This window comes from Pavona decussata, unplaced genomic scaffold, assembly GCF_977016875.1.
Source record: "Pavona decussata unplaced genomic scaffold, jaPavDecu1.1 SCAFFOLD_207, whole genome shotgun sequence".
NCBI lineage: Eukaryota > Metazoa > Cnidaria > Anthozoa > Scleractinia > Agariciidae > Pavona > Pavona decussata.
The window spans coordinates 3,165,599-3,192,017 of record NW_028145612.1 but is presented as its reverse complement, the minus strand read 5'-3'; the positions used below and the strand labels follow the sequence as shown (position 1 = coordinate 3,192,017).

The 26,419-nt window shown below is 38.7% G+C and overlaps 2 protein-coding genes across 2 annotated transcripts in view; one reads left to right on the top strand and one right to left on the bottom strand.

The window, feature by feature from the left end:
- Nucleotides 1-21,795, top strand: part of LOC146460930 (uncharacterized) — a 44,875-nt gene extending 23,080 nt beyond the window's left edge. Inside the window, exons 11-31 of the mRNA XM_085087742.1 lie at nt 3,287-3,457; nt 4,810-4,890; nt 5,542-5,641; nt 6,200-6,325; nt 7,718-7,787; nt 7,908-8,022; nt 8,454-8,503; nt 9,920-10,037; nt 11,375-11,478; nt 11,836-11,938; nt 12,125-12,278; nt 14,003-14,069; nt 14,152-14,218; nt 14,427-14,512; nt 14,902-15,028; nt 15,906-15,947; nt 16,852-16,938; nt 17,251-17,311; nt 17,839-17,888; nt 17,979-18,113; nt 18,776-21,795. Coding sequence (XP_084943868.1) covers nt 3,287-3,457; nt 4,810-4,890; nt 5,542-5,641; nt 6,200-6,325; nt 7,718-7,787; nt 7,908-8,022; nt 8,454-8,503; nt 9,920-10,037; nt 11,375-11,478; nt 11,836-11,938; nt 12,125-12,278; nt 14,003-14,069; nt 14,152-14,218; nt 14,427-14,512; nt 14,902-15,028; nt 15,906-15,947; nt 16,852-16,938; nt 17,251-17,311; nt 17,839-17,888; nt 17,979-18,113; nt 18,776-18,844 — 1,983 coding nt within the window. The 3' untranslated portion in view covers nt 18,845-21,795. The remainder of the gene's footprint in view (nt 1-3,286; nt 3,458-4,809; nt 4,891-5,541; nt 5,642-6,199; nt 6,326-7,717; nt 7,788-7,907; nt 8,023-8,453; nt 8,504-9,919; nt 10,038-11,374; nt 11,479-11,835; nt 11,939-12,124; nt 12,279-14,002; nt 14,070-14,151; nt 14,219-14,426; nt 14,513-14,901; nt 15,029-15,905; nt 15,948-16,851; nt 16,939-17,250; nt 17,312-17,838; nt 17,889-17,978; nt 18,114-18,775) is intronic.
- Nucleotides 21,796-22,153: 358 nt separating this feature from the next.
- Nucleotides 22,154-24,345, bottom strand: LOC146460929 (uncharacterized). The gene has a single exon (XM_085087750.1). It carries the CDS (start codon nt 24,295-24,297, stop codon nt 22,480-22,482), a length of 1,818 nt encoding a protein of 605 aa, XP_084943876.1. The 5' UTR covers nt 24,298-24,345; the 3' UTR covers nt 22,154-22,479.
- Between the last annotated feature and the right edge of the window lie 2,074 nt (nt 24,346-26,419).

The following is a 26,419-nucleotide window of genomic DNA, read 5'->3' as shown; positions in this document are numbered from 1 at the left end:
AAAAAAAAGAACAAACTTATTTAGGGGATGTGAAACCTCAAGAGGAAAAGACGGCTAAACAGTTTGCGGCTAAACATATCGATGGTGGGTTGCTTTCAAAGATGTTTGAGAAGAGGAGCCTTGAGCCTTGCTGTTTGCTGAATTCCTTTTCCTTGGACGGTGACAACTGGGTTGCTTTAGAAAGCTATTGCACCCTGGGTGCAATTCTGTTTCCAGCGTTCTCTGTCGAATTGTAGCTTCTGAGGTTAGCATTCAGGGCGTCTTTAAGCCAGAAGTGAGGACTTCCCTGATTTTAATGATTTTTTTTTTTCAGCTGACGACGGAGAATTAACCTTGGAATTCTGTTTTCCTTTAAACGGACGACATGTCATGACTAACTAAGCTATCTTTGATGTAGTAAACACTTAACACTGGGTTAGATTACACATTTTCAAGACTTGCAGGCAATATGCTTTGTCGTGCCATTTGATATTAGCGCTGATGTCATTGTTCCGTCGTTACATAGGCCAATGGTTCATTAATAAAGTCTCGAATCATTGGAGTAAGGCTCTCAAGTCCACTAAATTGGACACAACAGTTTCCGTTGCAATTTTTGTGTTATGGCCATGCCACAGTTGTTTGGTAGCATGCGATAGGAAAACTCGCCTTATGGCGAAAGGACGTCAGCATAAGGGGACCCATTGCTATTCACAAAGCTGCCCAGGTAGGAGGGTTTCTCTACATAACAGAATGTTGATGTTAATACGCTGTGATGGTCAGGAGTTGGAAACTGAAACGCCGAAAGCTGGAGGAACGCTTCCTCCTTCCCAATTCTCGCGCTCAGTTCAGGCAACCATCATCTGATCACTTTCAGGTACGTTTAACGGATATCTCTTTTCTCACCCTGTAAAGCCTACACTTCAGGCCAGCCTCGTTGAACCACAGTCTTGAGAACGTAGTGGACCCTTGAAGGGTATTGTCCTTCTCTATCTTACACTGGATGGTTGACTGGAGGACACAGTGTTCTTTTCTTTTGTTCGACGTCCTACCTACTAAGTTCTGCAAACTGATCCTCATTCCTCGGTGTTCCATAGGAGAGTGAAGAAGCGATTTACTGATGATCGATTCTAGTGGCTTGCGATTAGTGTGGGTGATAGTTCTTCTATCGAACGTGTAATCATTTAACGTTTAGACTGACATGCAGAAGAATTTCTTAAAGTCTTCCCGTCCGGGCTTCACTATCGTTTGCTATTCGGTGTCCGTCTACAACAGAAATAGACAATAGACAAAACTCTTTTCATACTCACCAATTGCTCCAAAACGAGTTGTATTGGCATTCTGACAATAAACAACATGGCGTGACGTTGGAGTCCGCATTGTGTTGGTAGCTAATTAATAACACTAAGCAAGGTATTTTATGCACTGAGAAAAAAAAAAGACTGTTTGTCACAAACTTCCCTCATAACATTTTCCAAAAAGATTATTACTGTTCAAGCCTATTGATTAGGAAGAATAAATTTGCCGTTCACGTATGGTTTATGTTGGTGTTTCTTGCCAGACAGATGGGCCTTTTTTCTTTGCCTCCTTGAATTTGTTAAACTGACGTATACTCAATCCATACAGTTCTTTCGGTATGTCCTCGAAAACGCTAAAATTTGCTTTCAGGGTGATTCTTGTTTTGACAGTACGTCTTCCCTATCCGCGTACCTGAGAAATCTTGCGATGATCGGTCTTGCCTTATTTGACCAAGTTTTGCCCACTCGGTCAACTCTCTGAAATTTGAATTTATTTCGTGGGTCGTTGATCTTCAGCGTATCTTCTAAAAACGAATAAATGATCTCTTTCGTGTTCTATTGAGGGTTCTCGGCGGCCTCGCTGTTGTCAGGAGACGATGTCGTTTGCTCAGTTATTTCACTGAAGATAATTTACCTTTAGCAGTGTTAATAACACAAGTGCCAGTGGGGCCGAGCATTACACTTAATAAAGAAATAATGTAAATTGAAACAAACATGGCTAAAAATCCCAACTGGCAGGAGGCAGCTGGCTATTTACAGGCGCGGCCGAGGAGTTGAACTTGGGGCTACGGAGAAACATCTTCATCTAGCGGTCAGAGCGGGACTTGAACCCGGGACCTCCGGATTTCAAGTCCGGCGCCCTAACCACTCGACCACGCTGCCTCTTCTGTTGTTCTGTTTTTGGTACAGTAAATCCGATTTGCCTTCATCATTGAATTCAACACTTTCTTCAAGCTCCTTTGCCATCTTGTTGGTCTGATTGACTTTTTCTTCAGTGCTTCTACATCTTGCTCCAAACAAGGCATCGTCTCTTTAATACTTGATACTGTAGAAATTGCATCATTTAATCCAAACTGTTCGACATCTTTCAGCTCTTGTAGTTTTAACAGGATTTTGTCCACCTTTTTGGACAGATCATTCCCCATTGTTGAATGGAGAAAGACTTCGACCATCATCAAATCATCGACCATCACCAAACCTCGTTTGAACTGTTACTTAAACTCTGTAATCAAAAACTCCCGTAAACGACCGCTCCCATAAGGGGCCCCGTGCGACTACTTTTGGGAATTAGCAACTGGTCTTTTCCTTTGTTTTTAAGCTCTCGCAAGCGTCCGTTCAAAGATTCTGATACGTATTACGACAACTCTTTAATAAAAGTAAATCACTATTGTAACAGCTGCTTTCCTAGGAGTGTTAAGTTGTGGAACCGCTTACCTAATATACTTAAGTCTAGCCAGGATCTCTTGTGGTTTAGAGTCCATCTTAACGATCACTTTACAGGACTACTACAAACTTATAGTCCGTCATGATTTTGTCAATTGTTTTATATATTACGCAGTCTAATTAATACTATGATCATTTTTTTTTAGCCTAGGGGATACGCTACAATTGGGGATCTGCCCTGTTCGTCTCTCCGGTCACGCCACAGCATTGTTATTCTTCTTCTTTTCTAATGTCATATGTCAATTTATGTATTTATTTCCTTGTGACGAATTACAATAAACAGTAATATAGCACTGCCTAATAATGTTCGAAGATTAAGATCTCGAATCCAAAATTCAAGATGATTTACGGCTGGATCAAGAGTGTTACCTTGGGACCGAGGTAGAAAGCTTTATGCTAAAAGCTCTGGTAACTGGCCAGCTTCTATTGTTTCAGCTTCTGGTCAAAACATGCACGAATGTTGCCTGTGGCGCACGTTCACCCAAGAGTCCTACAGAAACAGCAACCTCGTTGCAGCTCGTTCGTTTTGTCTTTATGCCGTCTTATTTGTTTTATTTATCGTCCTGCAGAACGGAAGCGAAGTTAACAAATCTGCAATTCGTGAAGTACTCTCCACACACAAGTTTCTTGCATCCAGTGTAACTCCTACCAAGGACTTCAAAAAGTTATGTGTGGACATTTTTAAGAAATATGAAGATATGGTTGGTCTGATGATTAAATGCGATCCTGGGTTTCTAAAGGTAAGGTTGTAAACCCCCCTTCATCTAAATATGGTTCTCAAAACAAGATTACCTAGGGACACCTAACGATTCATTCAGGATAAGATCTTTTATGAAGATCTTAATAATCTCAGATATTTGGATAGAATCGTGAAAGAAAATACCATTTTTTTGTTTAATGATCTCTGAAACCTTGGTTTCACAGGAAAATTAACTCCTTTTGTTTTCGTAGGGACAATAATGTCGTTAGAGAGCGAAATAAGGCCAGTAAGGATGCAGCTCGTAAACTAAAGATGGAGTCCTAAAATTGTGTGCAACTAAAAAATTCAGCTAAAGGATACAAAGAGATAAAACGGCGTACTAAACGTCACTTTCCAACGTCCGAAAACGATGTTGGAAAGGAGACATTTAAAACAATTTTGTTGAATATTCTTATTCCTGATTACCACTATTAGCATCTCACATTTCACAAATGTAAGACTACAAAAACGTTTAGTGGCTATTAGTAGTATTTCTTGGATACTTGCGGATACCTTGAAGTCACGAGCCTTTGAACTCCATCGAGTGTTGATACCACTTGTCACCCACCCTCCCTCTGTTTTAATAGTATTGCACACGTGAATTAAGAAATGAAAAGGGAATGTTTTAAAAGAGATTAAATACCACGTTTAACGAAAACGGCAAACGTGAGATTCGCGTTTATGTTTTCTTGAAAATATTAGTACGTAGATGAAAACAGTACAAGATAATTCTGGCCTTTAATTCTAACGCAAAACTACTCAATTTTTCTGAGAAACTGAAAACAGCGAGCGGCAAATGAAGGATAAACATGGTCACGTGTTCATTTCTGCCGTTTGCCGTTTGCCGCAAATGTAGTGCTTAACCTCTCTTTACTCCAGATCTTTAGCGTTTTTTAACTTATCTTAGTCGAAACATTTGTGTAATTGATATATTTTTTTTAATCAGCTAGTTTTTTTCACGACCCCACAAGCTACCTAGCTTTAATCCTTGATGGGCTAAGATATTTTTGAAACAATAGATCGTAAAATTAAGAGAAATTGTCCAATTATGGTTTTTCTTTTGGTTGAAATGGCAGTTTTACTAAATCTCAAAAATACGTTGTTTGATTACGGGTTAAGATTAAGTCTAGATAATTATATGATGCGTACAAGAATTTTAATCTTTCCGTAGCAGAAATATGTTCAGTTTTATCCTCCAAAATGGAAATCCGTTTTCTTGATGTTTTGAGGTTTGTTTCAGCTGCATTTGAAAGATATTCACAATTAAGACGAAAAATGCTGCCTTTTAGGCCGATTGTAGGGTTCCCTTAAATTATTAATACTGCTGCTAATTTCCAAACTTAAAATTTTCAGGAAATGCTGCAGAACGTTACGGATGCTGCTTCAGATTGCATTCAAGAGAAAAACCATGCTGTATGGAAAGAAAACAAAACGGTTGGTGTCTTTTCTCTTGTGAAACATATTTTAGGATACAACCATCACCTATTTAGTTAGTGTTGCCCTTTCGCCCGTTCCAGCCATTGCTCATTTTATTTTTAATATAGCATTTATCTCTGGGTTGTCCGAACAGCCACGAACGTCCAGTCAGTACATTCTTGTGGTTCTTTCCGTAAGCTTTCACATGCTTTTGATTATGGTCGACAGATCTTCGGTATTCCTAAATTTAGTGCTTTTTTGAGGCGTTCAATTTTTCAAGGAGATGTTTTGCAGAAATTCATGGGCACGGGGGTATAGGATTTCGCTCTTCACGTCGGGGAAAATCATGCTGGAAGTTTTGGCGAAGGCTAAGTGTCTTACGAGGAAATATTGTTCTTTAGTTTATTAGCAGTACTAGAATGTAGAGAAGTAAAGTTGTGATTCAAACAACAAAAAAAAAAAAAACAAATTTTTATATATTTTTTTCTTCGTGCAAAATAGCAATGATTATTACTTATAGCAATGATAACTATCTAGACTATCGGCCTAGCCACAGACTTGCTTTTTTGTTGCTGTTGTTATACGTTGTTGCTGTTGCTAAGTATGCAACGTACTTCCCTCTTATTGTTGTTTAGCCTTTATTGTTTTTAACTCTTTTATTACTGACAGATGCCCGACCTGTTCCAGTCATTGGAGAAAACGTTTGTAGCCACTGCTAGAGGAAATTGCTTGTCAGAATTCAATTACACTCTCACGACGAAAAATGCCGGTATGGGTGATTCTAAGAAGGCAACCATCTGTTAACAGAACTTAATACATAACTGTACTATTCAATGCTCCTTAGCTCTATAAATGGAAAGTGACAGAGTTCTTTAATGACTTAGTGTCTGGCTGATACACTGACTAACGCATTCAGTAACTAACTGGAGAGGTGAAACAGCTGACCGGGGAAGAATGCATGACTATGAAATACTAAATCACCCAATGGGTAACTGGCAAGCAATTTGGCTGGCCAATTGAGTTGCTTATTGACTGTCTGTCTGTCTGTCTGTCAGACTGACTGACTGACTGACCGACTGACTCAATGAGTAACCGGCTGCTTGGCTAGCTGGCTGACCAGTTGACCGAACGACTTCTTTTTACTATAGCTGACAATTTCACATTGGATTTTTCATTCGATGTGTTCAGTTGTTTATTTTCAAACTGCATATCAAATATCACATAAAGGGATGAAAGATGTTTAGGAAATCCTTAAATCAGAATAATAACCAATTCAATCAATGTTTTAATTAGTAATACCATGTAATCTTCTTGTTTTTTTTTGTAGTGGCTCAAATCGTTAGAAAACGTAATGCTACAGTCATGGGAGAGATCAAGATTCCTGACTACTCAGAAATAAAAGACGACTCGTGGAGCAACGTATCGGACTTCGTTTCGATTCCAATTATGAAAGGTAAAGGTATACATTATTTATTGCGGTGACTTGCTATTAACGTACCGGTGGGGGCGGGGGACGATACTGCATATAGTGGGTTATACCGGGAGATTCGCCCAAGGGAAATGCTCCTCTCACCCTCGTAGCATACAAAGGGTATCCAAATTTGCGAAATAGACCGTGTGAACTGACAAGGTAGCAATTAGTCCAAGTAATAGAAAGGGTGACAACATGTGAGCACAAATTCCTGGCGGGCAACAGTTTTCTCTGTTTCAAGTACGTGAAAGGGGTACCATTCGGTAAAACAGGGGTTTTCATGAGGGAAAGGGTTGACCCTCCGAGTGGAGCCTCCCTGTATAAATCTTTGTTTAGTAACCCTCCTCCCGGTACCATAACCATAATGCGGTGTTGAATATTCTTCCTTCCTTCCTTCTTTCCCTCCCTCTTTCTCTCCTTCCTTCTTTCCTTTCTGCGTTCTTTCTTCTTTTTTCTCCTTTTTGATTGTTTGTCTCGTATCATCTTTCTTTTCTGGTTTAAGGGATCATCAGGGCATACAGTAACAGTCTGTCTATAAGAAATGAAATAGTTGGAAGTGAACTATATAAAATACACTACATATACTTGAATTGCGGATGAAAGAACTGATGAAGACAATCCCAGTTATGTTCACAACCCTGAAAAAAAGTTCAGGCTTTCCGGCTTTTCGCAGCTGCTTTAAAAGATGCGCACATAACAGAGTGTCTTCCAGAGTTAAACCCTCAACTACTTTACATCGGTTACCAATAACACGCAACCTATCCACTTCAAAAAAAGCGGATAAAGGTGCGTTTTGGTCGATGTCAATCAAAGAAATGCTATTGAAATTATTTTGCGTTCTTACAACATTTCAAGGCACCAAAGCCATAAAAATCACAGTTTCATCTGCATTTTCTGAGCAATGTTAAGCTTCATCAAAGTTGATTTCCAAGCAAGTTTAACTAAAAGAAAGGGCGTCGTCTAGAGGATACCGTTTCAAATCGCTACACGTGATAAATTGCAAAATCAGCGATACCTGCGAGTTAGCAAATTATCAGGCGCAGTGAAATTTAATATTATTAATTCAAAAATACCTTTTCTTCTCGATTGATCTGTCCCGCAAATTATTAGAAATAAAGTTTAGCAGTGTAACTTGCCGGGCTGCCTTAGAATCTTGTCAGAATTCAAAATAATTTTAACGGTTTTTGACTCTTTTGAAGGCGGTAGGTCGCTTGAAAGTGGTAACCGCTATTAGTTAAAAACAACAACAACAAAAATAAAAAACCGTTATAATAATAATAATAATAATAATAATAATAATAATAATAATAATAATAATAATAATAATAATAATAATAATAATAACCGATGATAAAATGTTGTGTATTTTAACAGAAAACTACACATATGTGTTTCTGTTGTACAAGGACGTTGAAAATGGACTACCCAACAATAATACCATAAGGTAATTAACTGTTTATCTATAGTGTGATATTTGTTTATTCTACATCTTATTCAGATTTTTCTCTCGTATTGTTTTTGTATTACAGTATTACAACTAGTGTTTACTTTATTTCTGCTACAGCAAAAATGAAGAGAACTGGGAAGTTTCCTCTGTTGTGATGTCTTGTTTTCTCATGCTTGATGGCAAAACTGTCAAAAATCTTTCATCCCCTGCTCATTTGACATTCAGCACATCGGTAAGTAGAAGTTCACTTTAGCAATTCCCTTAAGGGAGCCAAATGTAAATTCAATTCAAATGCTAATATGAGAGGTTTGAAAGTTTATTCCTCATGGTTTCACGGACATGTTGTGGGCACAAAGTAGAACGACGAATACTTATCATTTATTCCACAAGTGTACGTTGGAGCGCCAAGTTGACTACAATCATCCCATATTAAAGAAAAAAAAAAAAAGCAAGAAATGTTCCTAGATCTTGCTGAACCGTCCAGCAGAAAGGCTATATCTAATTTTAGGAAAAGAAGAACTTTTCCTAAGAAATTAAATACAATTAATTGTAATTTTTTGCTTTGTGTTACTAGTTAACTAATTTGTTTCCAAAAGTTAAACTCTTTATTTTCAAGTGAACGGTATCATAAACAAACAGTAACATTTCTCTTCATTTTTCTAGATATCCGAGAGCCTTGAAAAAGACTGTTTCTATTGGGATGTCAACCGCAAGTATAAATATTTTACGACTGATATCCCTTAGTTAAATGATAAAGGACTAGTTAAAGGATGGCTATTAATCACTTTCATGAGCGCTGGAGATAAGAACTTGTTGTTGTTTATGAGAACTGGCCGGCTTGGTTAGTGACTTGTGTCAGTGTTAAGAGCTTGATTATGCAAGCAATTCTCCCAACAAGTTCAGCTGGCCAGTACTGAAAAACGGTACGCACCTCACTAGACAACGTTTTTCCTCTGTACTTACTAGCAAAAAGTGTGCTTTTCCTCAATTTAAAGCGAACATAACTTTCTCTAACGATTGCGCATTATAAACTAAAAGATGATAAAAGCTTGAACTGTTGTCGTAAAATCTTGGCGGATCAGAACCACTGTCTTTTTCAAGGACCACTTTTGCAATTGGATCATAATAGTATGTTTCAGGCGGTACTAGAAAGTATTACCTTGAATGACAAGTATTTTTATTTGTCTTGTTGACATCGATGGAATGGCCATTAGAGGTGCAATGCCTATGGATAGCTGACGAGTTCTTCTCATCTTCTCATCTTCTTTCGTACACGCACTTGAAAGCCAAACAGCCCTGGGACCAATGAATTTTGTAATCAAGGCTCTTCTGGTATGCCAAAGCGCCACACCGGGCAGCGGAAAGCATAGTAAATGTGACTAAAATATTCACTATAGGGCCCCAGGCCCATGGATTGGACCTGACTCTACAGGCACAGCATCATCATCATCATCATCATCATCATCATCATCATCATCATCATCATCATCATCATCATCATCATCATCATTATCATTCCCAGGCTTTCTTCCTTCTTCATTTCTTTTGAACACCTTGTAATGAATACATGTTAGCAAAAGGCGTAGGGGTGAGGATGGGCAAAACCGGCTTTTGATAAACTTGTGAAATAGGAACATGAATTTTCACAGAATGAAAGCACGCAGCTCTTTAGAACCTCTTATTTCGTTGGACCTATGTATCACGCAGTTCTATTGTTTTAGGGCTAGGAACCATTGTATCCGTTGTTTGTTCGTTTCTCTGCAATTGATGTTCTAACCAATCATGTGGGCGGCTTTAAGAGCTTTGTGGTAACCCAATAGGCCATTTTACATTTGTGTGCTAAATGACCTGGCCTTGGATTGTAAGCGAGGCTGGAGGTGACCTTGTTTTGATACATAGAAAAGAAACTCGCTGCTTTTCATATGTAGATGATGCTTTTCTTATGCTAACTAGTTCGCATTTACATATGAAAAGTGATGAGGTTTGTATCAAAACAAGGTCACCCCCAGCCTCGCTTCCAATTAAGGCCAGGTCACTAAACACACAACTGTAAAATTGCCTATTTCCGAAGATATGCCATTTTATTTGAAGGTATATATTTCTCTTTACTTTAGTAATTTTTCCTGCAGTGTGTGGTCAAAAGACGGTGTGCAAGACTTAAAATCAAACTCCGGCCCCACTGATACAGTTTGCCAAACCAATCATTTCACCAGCTTTGCAGTACTCGTGCAACACAAACAATCAACGGTATGTAACTAAATGTTTTTTTCTCTTGTTTTTTGCACTCACGCAGTGATCATTGATTTCATTATATTTCATTTACTATTTTGATTGTCACTCGCGTAGGTCTGACACGAGGTCCTAAGAGTATGTTATTAGGCAGTGGTACAACGTTCGCTTTGAATCAAGAGCTGGAAAAATGCGGGTGTTGTGGCTGGTTGGATTGGTAAAGTCTAATTTACACGTACCGATTGATGGTTAATCGCATGGGCCAATTTACATGTTACAATTTTCCGGCCGATTTCTTCTTTCTGTTGGTGTAGCTCGGGGCGAAAAGCGACCCGATTAAAAACATCTGTAGCACTACCACAGATTTTTATAAAGAGGCCCATTTTCCTTCTTTCTTTTTTGTCAAATTGGACCAAATCGGCCCAATTAATCAGCACGTGTAAATAAGCCTCATGTTACACTGGCCATTCCCTGAAGAAGAATAAACGCTCTTTATACACCAGTGTCAACGTTCGTTAGACAACTCCAGTAGCTTTCCCTTTATTTCCGGCCTCATACGCAGTCAATATTGTTGATTAAAAGTAAATTTTAAAATTGTTCAAACTGGCAATTGCGTGTCTGTGGAAAACGTTACATGAACTGAGAACCCCTCTATAAGGACTAGGAATTAACAACAAACAACAAACAACAAACAACAAACAACAGCAACAACAACAACCAACAAACCAGGAAAACGTTTTACATTATGTCAAGTAGTACATTTGTTGTTATACTGGACATAGGACATCGTCATTGGAAAGAACTGGGCCCAGTTGTTCAAAGCCCGAATAAGTTAATCCTGGATTAACGTTAACTTTTATTCCAGTTTAATTACTAATCAATAATGATTCTTTAAAATTATTTTTGTTCCTCAGTTTAAACTTAGATTTTTCTTCACCATTAGCTTCAAATAAGCTTATAAAAACATTTTAACGCGTGAGATGGAAGCCTCGGTTAACTTTTAATCCGGGAATTAGCGTTAATCGGCTTTCGAACAACCGGGGCCTGGGCTTTAAAATTATTTATTTGGATTTTAGCTTCTCACCACTTACCAAATACGTCCAACGTCCAAGGCCGGAATGGCATTTGCAACGAAATATCATGTATTTTATTGGACTTACCGTGATGCATTTCAAGCGGACGCTAACTTATTCAGTTTTCGGGATTTTCCTCAACAATGTCAACGCAAAACAATGTTTATTATCACCTTCAATTCAACTTTGTCAAAAATATCAACGGGAAAGTACTTATTAAGTTATAACACCCTTAGTTTAAGTTTGTTTGAAGCAAAAGATGGAATATACCATTTTTCGTAGTTGTCCACGACAGACAAGTTGGCTTTAAGCATCATAACGTACATTGGTTGTGGCGTGTCAACAGCAGCTCTCACCATAACTCTTATTATACTGCTGAGTCTTGAGTAAGTGATTATTTGTAGTACTGATGCCACTGTGTGAATGTTTCCTTGTGAGGTGTAAAATAGGTCCTGCACTTAGCGTTGGATCTTCATATTCTATATTCTAAAAGAGCTAATTATTTTCTCGTATGTATGAGAAGCTTTTTACCAGAAATATTTGGTAGATTGCTGGTTTTTAGACATAGCATCCCCAGCAGGCGAGACATTTTTTCTGTTATTGACCAAAAGTATACTTGGAGACCTCTTGTGCATTTTGCTTTAAAGCTTCGGTGATTTACTATTTTAAAGATATTCTGCGTCCAGTAATTTTCAAGCAGAGCATTTTAAAAAGAGTCCCCTTACTTGACACTTTCTGTTTAGATCACTGTCATCGGAACGTCATAAGATTCATATGAATCTTGTGTTTTCATTACTTCTTGCCCAAGTCCTCTTTCTGGCTGGTATAAAAGAAACGTCCAGCAAGGTAAGGAGTTTGTTATTTTGTTCTTTTTGTTTGTTTTTGTTTTATTACTAAGTTTTTGTTTTCTGGGTTACATAATGCTCTCTCTACCTCCTAATTTGATGAATCTGATTATAATGATAATAATGATAATAATGAAGAAGCCTCTTAGTCTAAAGCTTGGTCTTGTGATAATCATCTTTGTTACAGATCCTCTGCAAAATAATCGCTGTGTTTCTGCACTACTTCTTCCTGACATCGTTCACATGGATGCTGGTGGAGGGAGTGCATTTGTACCTTAAAGTTGTCCGAGTGTTCAAAACGGAGAATGTCAAAATGCTTTACTACTATGTGTTCGGATGGTGTAAGTTGTCATCCTGAATTGTATCACGAGCCTGTAGTTTAAAACATATCAGTTTCTTTTACCAGAGGGCCCATTAATAGGAAGAATGAAGACATACACCCCTCCAAAAGCATTGAAAAAATGGGAAAAAACAATTCAAGGCGTTTTAAAATTAAGTTATACTTAAACGTTTAAGGCGAAAAATACATAAATAATTGTCATTGTGGCCGTTCTCGAAAATCTAGAATGTTAGTTTATTGAAGCCCAACAATTCGATTCTATTCCAGTTAACTGTCAACTTTATTCTTTATCTCTCCCCCCCTCCGATATTGTTAATTCGACCCGTTTATGAACCCGCGGCTTACTAAGCAAATGAATGTTTTAAATTAATTCCCTTTGCCAACATAAACAAACGAAGGAACGCTTCCTTGAAAAACATACAGTTAAACACCCCTTAAGCGACAGTTCCCCAGCACACATGTGGTAGCTGTTGGCTGGGAACCGCACGGCAGTTCTCACACCGATCGTCGTAAAAGCTGATCCACCTTCCCGGTGCATGCCGTGGGAGAACTGCGCGTGGTTCCCAGCCAACAGTTACCACATGTATGCTGTGGGACTGTCGCTTAAAGAGGTGTTGTACACACGCCTCCGCAGTAAAGGGTGCTTGATACACGGCCTTGTGGTCGTTCGGTTCCCGACGGCTAAACCATGCTAATGAGGCCTAACAAGGCCTAAACAGCTGTCCATACCTGCCACTGCCCTGGTGATATGGCTGTGTGCATGCCTGAGGTATATGCAAGAACGTGTGTTGGTGTCCGACGGTGTCACTTGCTTTAACTGATTGTCTTTGTTTCATTAAGCTATATTTATTTTCAGTTATTAAGAAACACGCATCTGCAAAAATGTAAACTTTGTTTTTAGGTGAATTGCTTTTCTTTAGTCAAACAGGTTTTAATGGCGTAGGCATTAATTTTGCTGATAAACCCCAGGGTCAAGATCTAGCCCAATATACCAAGGCAAAGGGGTTTCGAAGGAATCGTCTCTGCGGAGGAGTTCATTACACACTCTTTTTCAGAATAAGAAATAAAAAAAATAAAAAACCCAAGGAATAGTTTATGACTCAAATGACGGAATTCAGAGAGCTGAAAGCAAAGAAAACATTCTTAGAGAACAGTTTTTGTTTTGTCAAGGCGAAGACAAGTTTAGCCTACAGAAGACATCATTGCGAACTGCAGAAATTCCAGGAAATGTGCGAGCACTACTGGGAATTTATGGTTAAGTCAATTATATTTTTAATTTTTAATTTCTACGAGGCTGTTTTTACTAAACCCATTCGTCACTTTTCCAGTAGCTTTGCCAAAGTTTTTTTTTAAAAAATTGTTACAGTTCGATTGCATGAATTCCATTCAAAATAACAACTCGCTAAAATTGAACGCCTAACCCTTTGGGTAATTACGAGAGAACCTATCTGAATAAATTTATCAAGAGAACGTTTGTTGGTTGTTGACCATACACTCTTTAGAAGCCACGTGATTCGACCTGGACTTGAAACTATGTCCAAACAACAGTTTGTGCATGCTCAGTAACGACGACTTGGGAAAGATCTCTGCACAGCCTTACTTCTGTCAAGTAAAGAAAGAGGCTGCCAGCAGGGTCTTTTTAGTTCTTCCAGTTCTCCTTGAGAATAAATATTTCACTTTAGTTTTACAAATAACTCGAGCCTTTGTCTTAATTTTCATTGACAGGTTTCTCCATCATACCGGTCACCGTCACAGCGGCTATGAACCCAAACAGCTATGGTAAAGGAGAGATGTAAGTATAATGACATTTTGCTGTTTAAATTTATACACGCAATCTTTTGTATGTACCCTCCTAAACTCCACTTTCCTTGTAGCTGCTGGCTTTCTACGGAAGATGGAACCGTGTGGGCTTTCATTGGTCCGATGATCGCAATTATAGCGGTATGTTGAATATCAATAAGAGGATCCACATAACTTGAAATTTATTTTGAGGTAATAAATATCTAAGTAAACGAAAAAGAAACAAACAGAAAGTTTTCAAGTGTCGTTATTACATCTGGTAATTTGGATAACCTTGCGTTAATTAGGGAATCTCCAGAATTGACGGAAACCCTGTGCGATTTTAAGTCTCTTTTTTCTTTTGCCATAGATAAATTGCTTTGTCTTATTTATGGTGGTGAAAACTGTCGTGTCATCTGCCTCTGCTGTGAAAAACTCTGAACATGCTCATGTCAAGTAAGTAATAGTAATGCCAAACGGGAACGGGCTGAGTTATGCGGTGAGTTTTATGCCGATTAATTTTTCGTGAAATCAAATAAAGGGCAAGCTCACAGCTTAATTCATAACAAAAATTATTCCAGTGGTTACTATCTGTTATCTATCTACAAAATGTATATGTAATTAACCAATAACAAGGGCGTATACGTCGTTTCTCGCGCACACCCAAGGGCTCAGCTTTTTGCAAAGAGACGAAATCGTTTCCTTTTTCTTTCTTTTTTTTATTTTTCAAGGCAATTGCAATTTCATTCATCGTGCATCAGTCCCCGACTTGATGCGCATAAGCGATTGTGGGGACTGACTATTTGATGCTGGTGGCTGTCACTGATTTGCGTTTTACTTTCCAGGGCTGGAATCAAAGGGTTGTTTGTATTGATGCCCATTCTCGGTGTCGGATGGATTCTTGGCCTTTTCATAGTGAACGAAAAGACCATTGTGTTCGAGTATGCTTTTGCCATCGTCAATGGATTCCAGGTTAGCGTCAACAACAGTGTATGCTCTTTCATTTACCAGTTTCTACAGAAACGTTAATCTTTGCTTTCTTAGTGCCTAGTGCTTCCCTGAAGCCAGATTCACGAAGCCCTCCAAAGTTAAGATGTATTCTAAGTATTGTTTCTGAGCAATAGTGTGTTGTCATTCCAACAACAGGTTTTGTTAAGAAACAATACTTACGATACACCTTAACTTAGGACGGCTTCGTGAATGTGGGCCCTTGGCTATTACAGATCTACGTTCTCTCTCTAAACTGTACAGCAGAAATGGCTTTAGCTAACGTTTTAATTCGGCAGAGGCAGCCAATGCTAGTTTACGAAACGGAACTCAAGATTAGCTTGAACCATCTTCAAGCCAGAGATATAAGGGCGACCTTTCGCTTGCATAGGTGAAGAGATATATCGCATCTCCTCGGAGGACGAAGTGATAGCTAAAATATCGCCGAAAAACAGTCGTACCAATTCAGTGACTTGAGCTATTTGCGATAAAAGCACAGGGTTGTCAGAGTCCTCATAAAAGGGTGGCTGCATGATTGATTTTCACCGCACAAGTCGTCGCAGACGTCGTGGAAGCAAAACATCGCTCATGAAACGACTGTTTGGGGAACCTGCTTTAGGGAACTGTTCCCATCACGGCTTGCGTAGTTTTGTGAGATTAGGCAATGATTCTCACGAATTGTTCAATCATGGAATTATTCTAAATGGTATAGAATTTAGATTGAAAAGTACAAAATTGCAATGCACTTAGAACGCGGTAATTTTAAATCAATACCATGTTACCCTTCAGACACATTGACATGCTGTCTTCTAAAACATTTTAGACCATATATTGGGCTAATTTTGTGGCTTTAATCTCTTAGGGATTACTCATTTTCTTTCTGCACTGTGTTTTCAACAATGAGGTAAGTGAGAGAGTTTCAAACATTGCATTGAAACCCAAACAATAACAACAACAACGAAACCACAAGTTTAGTGTTCTTTACCTGAGCTAGTAGCTGTTCCCTTCTAAACGACAATTTATCATATCCAGAATTAAAACTTGATTATTGCATATTTTTCGCGGTATTCTCGCGACTGACTCCGCATTCGGGTTTACACGTTTCCGAGCACTCGGCACGTCCCATTGACCCTCTGCTACACTTACTGGGTTCATTCAAAAGGCCTGCACCTCGATCTTCCTAATTTCTCAGGGATACAAAGATGTTTATTCTCCATGGTACCACGAATCCAACAACTAAACCACGTGATTGAAACAATCTAATACAGCCTGTGATACAAACTAACGGTAGTATAACGGACGAACCCCAAGCTCACAATATTGTAACGAACCTCAATTTAGTTGTGACGTTTTGTTCCCGTAATTAGATAAATCAGCATTTTTATACAGAAAACACACTTCGTGTCACCAAATCTTATCCTATTTGCGTTACAAGTTTCTTATATGCCGTGACGTTAGCCATACAATTTATGATTGATATTTAACCATAGAGCCATTTTAGTCATTCTTGTTAAGATTCTAGGCAAGGTTTCCGCGCAACCGTATACATTAACTATGTATACAATTTGCGACTCAACACTATTCGTGTTTGCCGTTCTTGGAAGAGGTTAGTATGACAGTCGTGAGTGTACTATGGAAATCTTTCTGGATTCTTGCCCGACACTCTACATGTTGACCACTTTTTTCCCCTAGTATTGACCATTTGAAACCAGAAATTGAGAAAACTTAATTTATTTAAAAAGAATTGGTAATTAATTTTAATTTATTTGTTCTACTTTTTAAGTCGCTAATTTTCACACACTTTTCAGGTCCGCCAAGCTTTTCGTCGGCAGAGAGAGAAAAATGCTCTTTCCAAAGAAAACGACTCGCAGTATCACGCTTCTTTCTCGTTATCGGTGAGGAACGCACGTCCACTTAGAATTTATTTTAGAAATCGAAGCTCAGCCTGGTGAAATAGAGTTCCTAGGGTTTAAATTGCGTGAGGTTGGAAACGTTCTGAACTGACTGTCTGACAACCTCTTTCCCAGAGTCTTGCTGGGAGCGAGGTTGGCTGAATGGCTGGCTGGCAGTCCGACCAACCGACCGGGTCTGGGTGACTTGGCCTAGGAGGATTGGCTCACCGTGTTTTTGTTTGTTTGTTAAATGTCGCTTTTTTCCGAAACAACAAAAGTGGGAAATGACATCTGATATGTTCCTTCCATTTTAAGCAATCCAGAGACTTTGGAAGCAAGAAATCGAGTTCCAACAGTGTTCAAGATACAACCAAAGGTAAATTACTTATATTTCGATATAACAGTTATGGCGAGTCCAACTTATTATGTTGAAAATTAGGGAATAAAAATACTTTGCAACCGGTAAGCCCAACGTTTTTTGTGGACGTGGGCGACCAGTGCAATTTGAGTGAGTGCTATCGATCAAACCCCTAATATCAAGGAACAAATTCTCCTATTTTGTCCTCATACCTTTCTTATAAAATGACTGGGGTGAAGTTATTATAATATTTAAAAAAAATTATCTTAGGTAATAATATCCTTAATTCTCAGGGGCTGGTTAACCATTGATATTACAAGACGGAAATTGACGCTGATCACTGTTAGAGCTTAAAGAATTAAAGGAATATACAGAGTTCTACCGCGGTTCCTGTGAGATAATTTCCCTAAAATAAAAGCCGGCACTTTGATGACAACACAGCGAAACGAAACGTAGCAAAAGTTTGATAATCATTGGAAATAAAAAACCCTACTTTTGATTGATACGATAATGTTAATTTGATAATTTTTTGCTTCTTGTTACAGCAAGGGCTCCCTTCAAGAAGAAGAAAACTCCTAAGTTTGTTCAAGTCGAGGTGAATATCCTAGGATAAGTTTTAACGTTAACACAGTTCTGCTTTTGTTTTGTTTCTCTTTAACCTATACCTTTTATCATCACACTTTAGCCTTTGAGTGAAAGTCACGGCAACATCAGCGAGAGTTCCTTTCAGGTTAAGCGTACTTTCCAGGGGGCAAAACCCAGTAAACTGGCCGTAAAGGATATTGGGAATGAGATATCTTCACTCAACTGTCCAATTTTGGTAAGCTAGTGGTTGATAGTTGATAGTTTCGATGGAAGTAAAATAGAACATTAAGCCCTCTAAAGAATTCAATGCCGATGAAGTACCTCACACTCCACATCAGCTTGGATGGTGTGGATCTTGGATTTTAAAGTATTTCAACTGACTAAACTGCTGGTGGGAGTGTCTTAAGCGAATAACTGTTCGTCACTATGAAGTGAAAAATTAGTGAAAATAATAATTAAAGGAAAGCTCTTTCGTTTCTGTTACGATAAACTGACATTACCGTTAATAATTGTTTATAATTGTTTTCTTTAAAATCATATTTTACACAAGTACTGTTTTGTGAATACAAAAGCCCTTCTATCCCTAACAAACTTTGATCTCCGTTGGCTTTATTTAACTTACTAGTTATTATGATGTATTTGTTATCAAAACATATGACGGCCAGCAAGTTTCTAAAAGAAAACGTGATAAGGTTTCATGCACAAAAGTAAGGATGGCTCCCAGAGGCCAGCAATTTAAATTTAGTTATGTTCTGTATTTTTTAATTATCGAAATTTTATACCAATCTCACCATCTCGAAATCTTCATATCTTGAACTATTCTTTTCACCCTTGTTCAGATGGGATTTTGCTCTAGATTAATAATGTGCAATGAAATTCACATTCTTTTATTCACAGGAGGACGAGGATAGAGCCCCACCAAAAATTCAGCGGACTACCACCAGAAGGAAACACAGTCGGCCCTGATCTTCTTGTTATTTGTTTGGTCAATGTTGGCCTCAACCTTGGCCAGCAACCCATATTCATGTTAGTCTTAGTATAAGCCGGTTCAGGAGAAAGAGGGGAAAGGGAACGTTTGTGAAGCGCTGGCATAAAGCCCTGGTCAAACGGCGCATGATAGTCAATGATAGTCGATGATAGTTAAAGCGCGCGCGCTCGTTTGACCACCAACTATCATGGGCTATCATCGACCATCATCAACTATCATTCACTTTTAGCGTGTTCAAATTCTTCATGATAGTTGATGATAGTTTTTCCCGTTTTACCACGCGCATGATAGTTGGTGATAGTTCTTCGGTCAGCTGTTTTCTCCACCAGCGCTCTCAAGGCTAATCCTCAGTTGCTTCTTCCAACAACTGAAAGAAAACGAAACAGGCAGCTGCCTTCTTTCGCCGCGAAAACTTCATCCCTGCGAAGTTTTGTTTGCGATGTTGACACTCGGCAGTGGCTGACTCTAAAGGCTCACGGTGAACTATCGTCAGCTATCACGAGTTTCTTTGAGCCGTTTGACCACCCGCTTGATAGTTAATAATAGTGGATGATAGTTTTGACTATCATCAACTATCATCGACTATCATGCGCCGTTTGACCAGTGCTTAAAAACGTATAATTAGTTTTCATTGGATAATTTCTTTCAAGAAAAGTGGCTGGTCTAAACGCAGAATGATCAATTAAGGTGAACAATTTCAGATTACCGTATCAGTTAACTGTTAGCCCAGAATCAGATTTACCGTAAAACAACCTAGCAATTGCATTTTTAAACTCGATAGTCAACCAAATCGAAGATGAATTTAAAAGTACATAGCTATATGTTGGTTCTTTACAGGATCATCATTAGGGTGGCAGGGAGGGTGGTTAGCTAAAAGATGGAAACCCACATAGCGCGCTCATTACCATATTATTGTAATTTTTTTTCTCAATTGTTATTATTACATTCATAATTTTGTATGATTCAAAACAGATTTTTAAATTAAAAGTTAGTTGTATATTTGTATTCATCCTCAGATATTTGCAACGAGATATTCTTGAGCGAAATTATTATCGATAGGCAAAATACCGGATCATGAAAGTTCTCCTTGTGACCAAATGACCGTCCATTTCATTTTCATCTGGCAATAATCGGTCGCAGTCACTTTGTCTCTCCGAACAAAGTTTACAAATAAAGCATTGAAAGTGAATACAAACAAAATGCAACTGAGCTCGACGGGTAGAGTTTTGTTTGAGAGAATTCGAATTTCGCGATAAAAAAAATCGCAAAATTACAGGGACGTACAGAATGCGGTTCCCACCAGCTTTTCGCAGAAGTTCCCTCCCTCTCGTTTCTCCTCTGATGGTTAGGTATGTTTAAACCTAGTTTCAGTATATTTAAAGATTCAGTAAAAAAAAAATATTTAACAATTATTCGCCAAAGGCGAAGTAAATATTGGTGAATATTCCCCGAGACGAATAATTACTCAGGTGATTATCAGAGAAAAACAAGTACCGTCCGAAAAATGTCGATTTTGTTTGTTTGTTTGTTTGTTTCAAATCGTCTCGCGTCAATGAACAGAGACGCGCAGTCTGCCGATCACATGCGCAATCGATAAACTGCACACGGCCTCAAGCAGAATGTCAGTATTCTTTAACTGCCGCTTCATTGAGACGAGGCACTGACTTCTGTGAATGAATGTTCGGTTCCTCCGACCCGTCTACCAAAAAAGATGGAGATGAACCAGGCTGTTTGGTGTAAAACTCGAGCCGGGATCACAAGTGTTAGCGATAGCATTTTATTGCACAATTTCTTGTTGACATGATGGGTTGGCCGGTTAACGGACGTTTTTAAATTGCCGTCGGAGATAAGCTGCTTCAGGTAGGAATTAAGTCATTTGTTGGGTTCACTAAACAAGTACACGGTTGTCGCAGATGAAAATATTTTGTTGTGAGGCGGTGACTTTTGATGGTGGTCGAGAGCCGCTCGAACCGACAACAAATTAGTTTTCAGATTATAAAAACTGTTTTCTTTTCTCTTCACTGAAACGTAAAACTTACAGAGACATTTATTCATCTTGTTTACTTCCATGCTTTCAAATTCTGTCTTAAACTCGTTTTGTTTGTGAAATCATTCTGTTAATAAAGAAAATCTTGCTCGAATTTAACTTAATTTGTTGTCTTCATTTTAAGTCATCGAGATCGACAACATACAATTTACAAGGGTTTTTTTTATTACAATTAACAAAAATTTTAATCTCTTGCCTTCGAAAAGTATCTCCTCAGACTTAGCTGCATCTTTAGTGCGTTTCGGAATTGCATTTTCTTTCATCCTATTTACTTCTTTTTCAGAAATGCCAACAAATAGCTAAGCGGCCATTTTGAAAGGCTCCCGCTATAATCACCTCGCGCGAGGTGATTATAGCAGGATATGACGCAATCCTCGACCAATCAGATCAACAGAATCTCTATAATCACCTGAATAATTATACTAAATAAATAAACTACCAGTATAGAAACCTAGTTAGCACTCAGTTTTCATTGTTGTCTCTAAACAATTTTTTGTAGTTTGATATTTCAGTATTCAGTTTCTTTTAAGCTACCAAACGTAAGGATTGTTAACCAAACACCTTGATCACCGAATGCGAGACTGAAGTTTGAATGCTGAATCTACTTGAAAAACGTACAAAAATTCCACGAATCGTTTACTTGGATCGTACCTTTGAATTTTTTGGCTGAATGATCTTGTAAATGTATTAATCATGTTTGTTCATCTAGCGCATCCAGATTGCTCCACATTTATTGTTAAAACAAGTGTTTCTAATTTAACTTATTGAATACTTGCTAGAAAATTGCCTCCTTTAAATAGACCGCTTCCTTAAAGTTGTAACAAGGTCATAACTATGTAACAGGCGGAGTAAAAACGTTTGCAATAAAGGAATCAAAGTAGTGACAGTTGTCAAAACAGTGATCTCGTTAGATCATCATCATCATCACCTCCACAAACACCATTTTAATAATAATAATAATAATAATAATAATAATAATAATAATAATAATAATAATAATAATAATAATAATAATAATAATAATAATAATAATACGTTACGTCCTATGAGCGATGGTATAAGCACCTCCGAGATTGCACGCTCTAAAGGCTGCAGTAGGTTGTCGATATCCGGCAGTGTTCTCATAAAATACGTCCACCGATGTCTGAGCCCAAATGTGAACGCTGCGTAACTAGCTTGTGGCTGAGATCTTGCAAACTCTGCCAACCTCGTCACTTATAATAATAATAATAATAGTAATAATAATAATAATAATAATAATAATAATAATAATAATAATAATAATAATAATAATTTAAATAATGAAAATTCTTTATTAAAATATTCCACACAAATTGCTATTTACAAGTTAAATTTATAAAAAAAGAGCTATTAAAAACCTATTCACATTTCTTTTCGATTAAAAAAAGATAACATTTTTAAGCAACAATGTTTTTGTAAAGAAAAAGAAAAAAAGAACAAATGTCATGAAGTTTTTTTTTTTAAAAAAATCAAATTCGGCATTTTAAAATCGGTCTACTTGATAAAAAGAAAAAAAAAAAAAAAAATAAACAAAATACGCATCTCTCAAATGGCCCCTTCTGCAGTTTCAATGTCAATGTCCGCGTTCTTGATGTCACGTTGCATTCTTCGTAGTGTCCTAGAACCTCTAAGACAGACGAGTGCAGATCTTAACAGTGCAAAGGAAATTCGGCTCCTGATCCATGACATGGTTTTAGCATATTGCTCCCCTTTCTTGATAGCAATCAGCTCCGCTAATCGACTATGGTATCTCAAGCATTCATTGCCCATTCCGCCGGTTGTAGTGAAGACCAAAGGTGTAAATGTTCCATGCTCAATGTCGAGAACTCTCCTTGAGTACAGGCGCTTTTTCTCATTCTCATGCATACGATAGATCTGTTGCGGCTCCAGGTCCTTATACGATTCAGCATTGGGGTGGCAAACCCTTACATCAAAGAATGCCGATCGTCGTTGCTCCCAGAACCCACGTGCATGGATATCCAATCTCGCATCTTGTGCTTTGTTGGATCCTCTACTTAACTGTTCTCCAGAGATGTCTAGGAGAACTGGCTCAGTCTCAACGTCACTGCAAACTGTACTCAGGAGTTCAGCCTCCAGATCTCTGAGCTCATTGTGACGCTGAATGACGAAACCTCCTAGTTTACAGATCATGGAGTGGTCAACTGTAAAAACTTCCCCACATGCACATGTGGAAGGGATGTCATCTATTGGCCAGTCATAGCGTAGTTTAACAGCGTCGCGGAACTGCCTTTTATTGAGGTTAAAACCCAGATCTTTAAGAGGGAGGACTGTAAGCCACGCCGATGATCCTTTTTCCGCCGCCAGATTCAGTGCTCGCTTAGTCTTACATGGTGCCATCTCCTTAATACGCTCTGTTCTGTCCACGAGTTCCTTTGATCTTTCCCTTGTTACTGCCTGTTGTACTGATTTTACGAGGGAATCTGCTGGTAGCTCATGTGACTGAGATACGATTTGTTCAACGAGGGGTGTTGTTACTTTGACTGAGGAAGCGTACTCGCGGCTTGCTTCAAGGCATGGGTTTCCAAAACCAAGACCACCTAGGCGGACTGGCAGCGCTAGAATGGTCCTATCTAGCTGATTACACTTACGCTCAGTAATCGCAGGAATGAGCACCTGAGATATTGCATTCTCTAGTGGCTCTAGTAGATCCTGAATGTCGGAGAGAGTTCTTAAAAAATACGTCCACCGATGTTTCAAGCCAAAGGTGTAGGCTGCGTAGCACGCTTGTGGTTGAGATAGAGCAAATTCTGCTAACGTCGCTACTTCATTGACCCAATTGGACACCTTTTCGCTGACATATTCCTCTAAATACCCTCGGGAACCTATCACCGCCCCGAGATGTTTCTGCCCTTGCACTGTGACATTAATAGACGTTTCCTTGAAGGCTTCTCTGACACTTTCTTCCTTGGCTGGTTTTGCGATAATCCAGCATTTCTTGTCGTTTGGAAAGTACCCAAAATCTGGACCAAGGGTGCTAAGGACATCCCACCACTTCTTAATTTCTGTTGTAGAGCCCGCTCCACTGGCATCATCTGCAAACCAGCATTGCTTCACACTGGACGCTACTTGTAGGCTTGTAATTAGGGGCTGAATGCTCAAGGCATACAGACCCATAGCAAGGGGATCACCCTGTGTTGTTCCTTCTGCTGACACGATCTCTTTACCGCCAGTTATAAATAGCCGAGCTGGCTGTCTGTAGGTATTAATGGCGTAGGCTGCGATTACAGGGCATAGAACGCGGATGTTATGCAGTGCAGCTGCTCTGTTAAGGGCGTTGAATGCATTAGAAGCATCAATGAGAAGTACAGCATCCGTGTCATCTGCTTCAAATACAGCATGCATAGCGTGTATTGCCGCTTCGCATCCAGATTTTTGTCCGGCACACAGCTGAAGTGAACCGCTTGCCTCGACAACATCCTTTTTGGCGACCATCATTACGCACTTACCACAGATAATAATAATAATAATAATAATAATAATAATAATAATAATAATAATAATAATAATAATAATAATGATAATAATTTGTACAGCGCGTATACATGGCAGCTCTATGTGCTTCACATGGTATAAAAATGAAACGGAAAGAAAAATTAATTCTTAAGGAAAGTCATGATTATCCTCATGATCCTGATCATCATCGTTATCTTCATCGTCCTTTGTCATTTCTTTCATTGAGAGAACTTATTCAGTTGATTCTCTACCTCCAAGTTTCTTTGTCTTTTATCGAGGAGGCGGCCTCTCTGCAGTTGTGGGTCAAAAAGCCTTTTTAATCTTTAGACCCCCCCCCCCCCCTCGGAATCTTATTCAAGTCGAGAGTTTGTGGTCCCTTGGCCACGCAAACGAATATTTCTCACTTAAAGAGAATAGTGTCGAGCTGAAATTTGGCCTGTAAATTACCGCGTCATCCAAGTTACAGGTGAAAGGCACTTAGGAACAGGAACAGCTTTTTCCTAATCTTGTTATTTCAACAAGAGTGGTTCCTTTTTGCACTTCCTTGGAAAGGCACTAAACTCACTTTTTAAAAGTGGCTGAAAGACAAATATGGATTTTCACCCTCCACGATACAGTTGAATTCTAATGATTAGTCGAAATAACAATTTTCCGTTGGCATGCTAGCCGCTTATGGCCGCTTGCGTCCGGATGCTGCTGGTCGAAGGATGTGACATGAGATGTGTAAGAAACGGTCAAAGTTAATACTTTTAATATATATATTTAGCGAAGGCTAATGCGGAGCTTTCTAATGTTTTTCATAGCATTTATAGAAAATATATCTGCTTAGCGTATGAACGCAATAACCTTACCAGTTCCTCATCCTTTCTGCAGTTATATATATCTTTAGTGCATATGCAGCAACTGCTCATCAACAATAACAACAACAATGTGATACAGAGGGCAAATTTTTTTTGAATGCTGATTTGTTGTAACAGAGGGCAAGTTTTCTTAATTTTCCTTGCCACGAGGGCAAAATTACTTACTCCTGATTGGTCGAGCACGCCAGTTCTACATTTCGTTGGTTTCTTCATTTTGAAGTTCTTTCAAGTTCTTTGGAGTTCGACTGTTTAAAGTGCCTATGAAGTAATTATTTTTGCATTTTTTTAAAAGTTTACCATGTCTTAATTACGAAATTATAAAAGAAACGCGCTAGAAAAAACAATAAGGTACTTTTTTAGTCGTACAAAGTAGCCCAAAATGACAAAAATAGTGTCCTGAAAACTGGGAACTAGTTTAGCGTTTGATGACGTAGGAAATGCCTCAGAGATTTGTTTGCAACACATCTCGCCTTGTTGTTACACAGAATCACCCAATATTTTTATCATGAAAATGTCCATGTTCAAGGTTTCCCCCCCAAAAACAAAAATGTCGGAGAATGATGAAGTAATGTCCTTTACCGAAACTTTTCCAACGGAAATCTGAAAGAGTCAAGCGATTCAGGCAAAATGGAAGTTGTTGCAATCGTTCGACCCGATGCGGTGTGATCGAGGACGAAGATCAAGATCGCCTTACCACTACCGCTCTGACCGTTCTGCGCGCTCGATTCGAAGCCGACGTTCCAGTGAATGATTGTTTAGTACTTGGATATATTTTGCCGAAATGAAAAGGCGAAGAATTTCGTAGTTTGCTGGAAATTGTCTCTCCAAACTCGATTTTGTTCGATTTGAGAATGCGAGAGAGCACAGATGCTGCAAATGGAAATTGCACAGGCCCGTCAAAAACTCACTTTTGATGGAAGTATTAAATAGTGTTTAAAAGTCAGATCGAGCGCGTTTACTCACAAAGCATGATGAATTTTCTGCGATGACCAACAGGATGGTCCTTACGCAAGATCTTATTTGAGGTTGACAGACCAGGCTAAGCGACTCCCGCTGTGTGTCTGTTGTGTTGATAAAAGTCTTTGTATAGTTTTCTGAGTTTTGCTTTCTTGTATAAGAGATTCTTCCCTTTTGATCAAAATGTGGTGCGA

Coding starts and splice junctions, on each gene's coding strand:
- LOC146460929 (XM_085087750.1), bottom strand. CDS start 24,297: ATGCATGCTGTATTTGAAGCAGATGACACGGATGCTGTACTTCTCATT.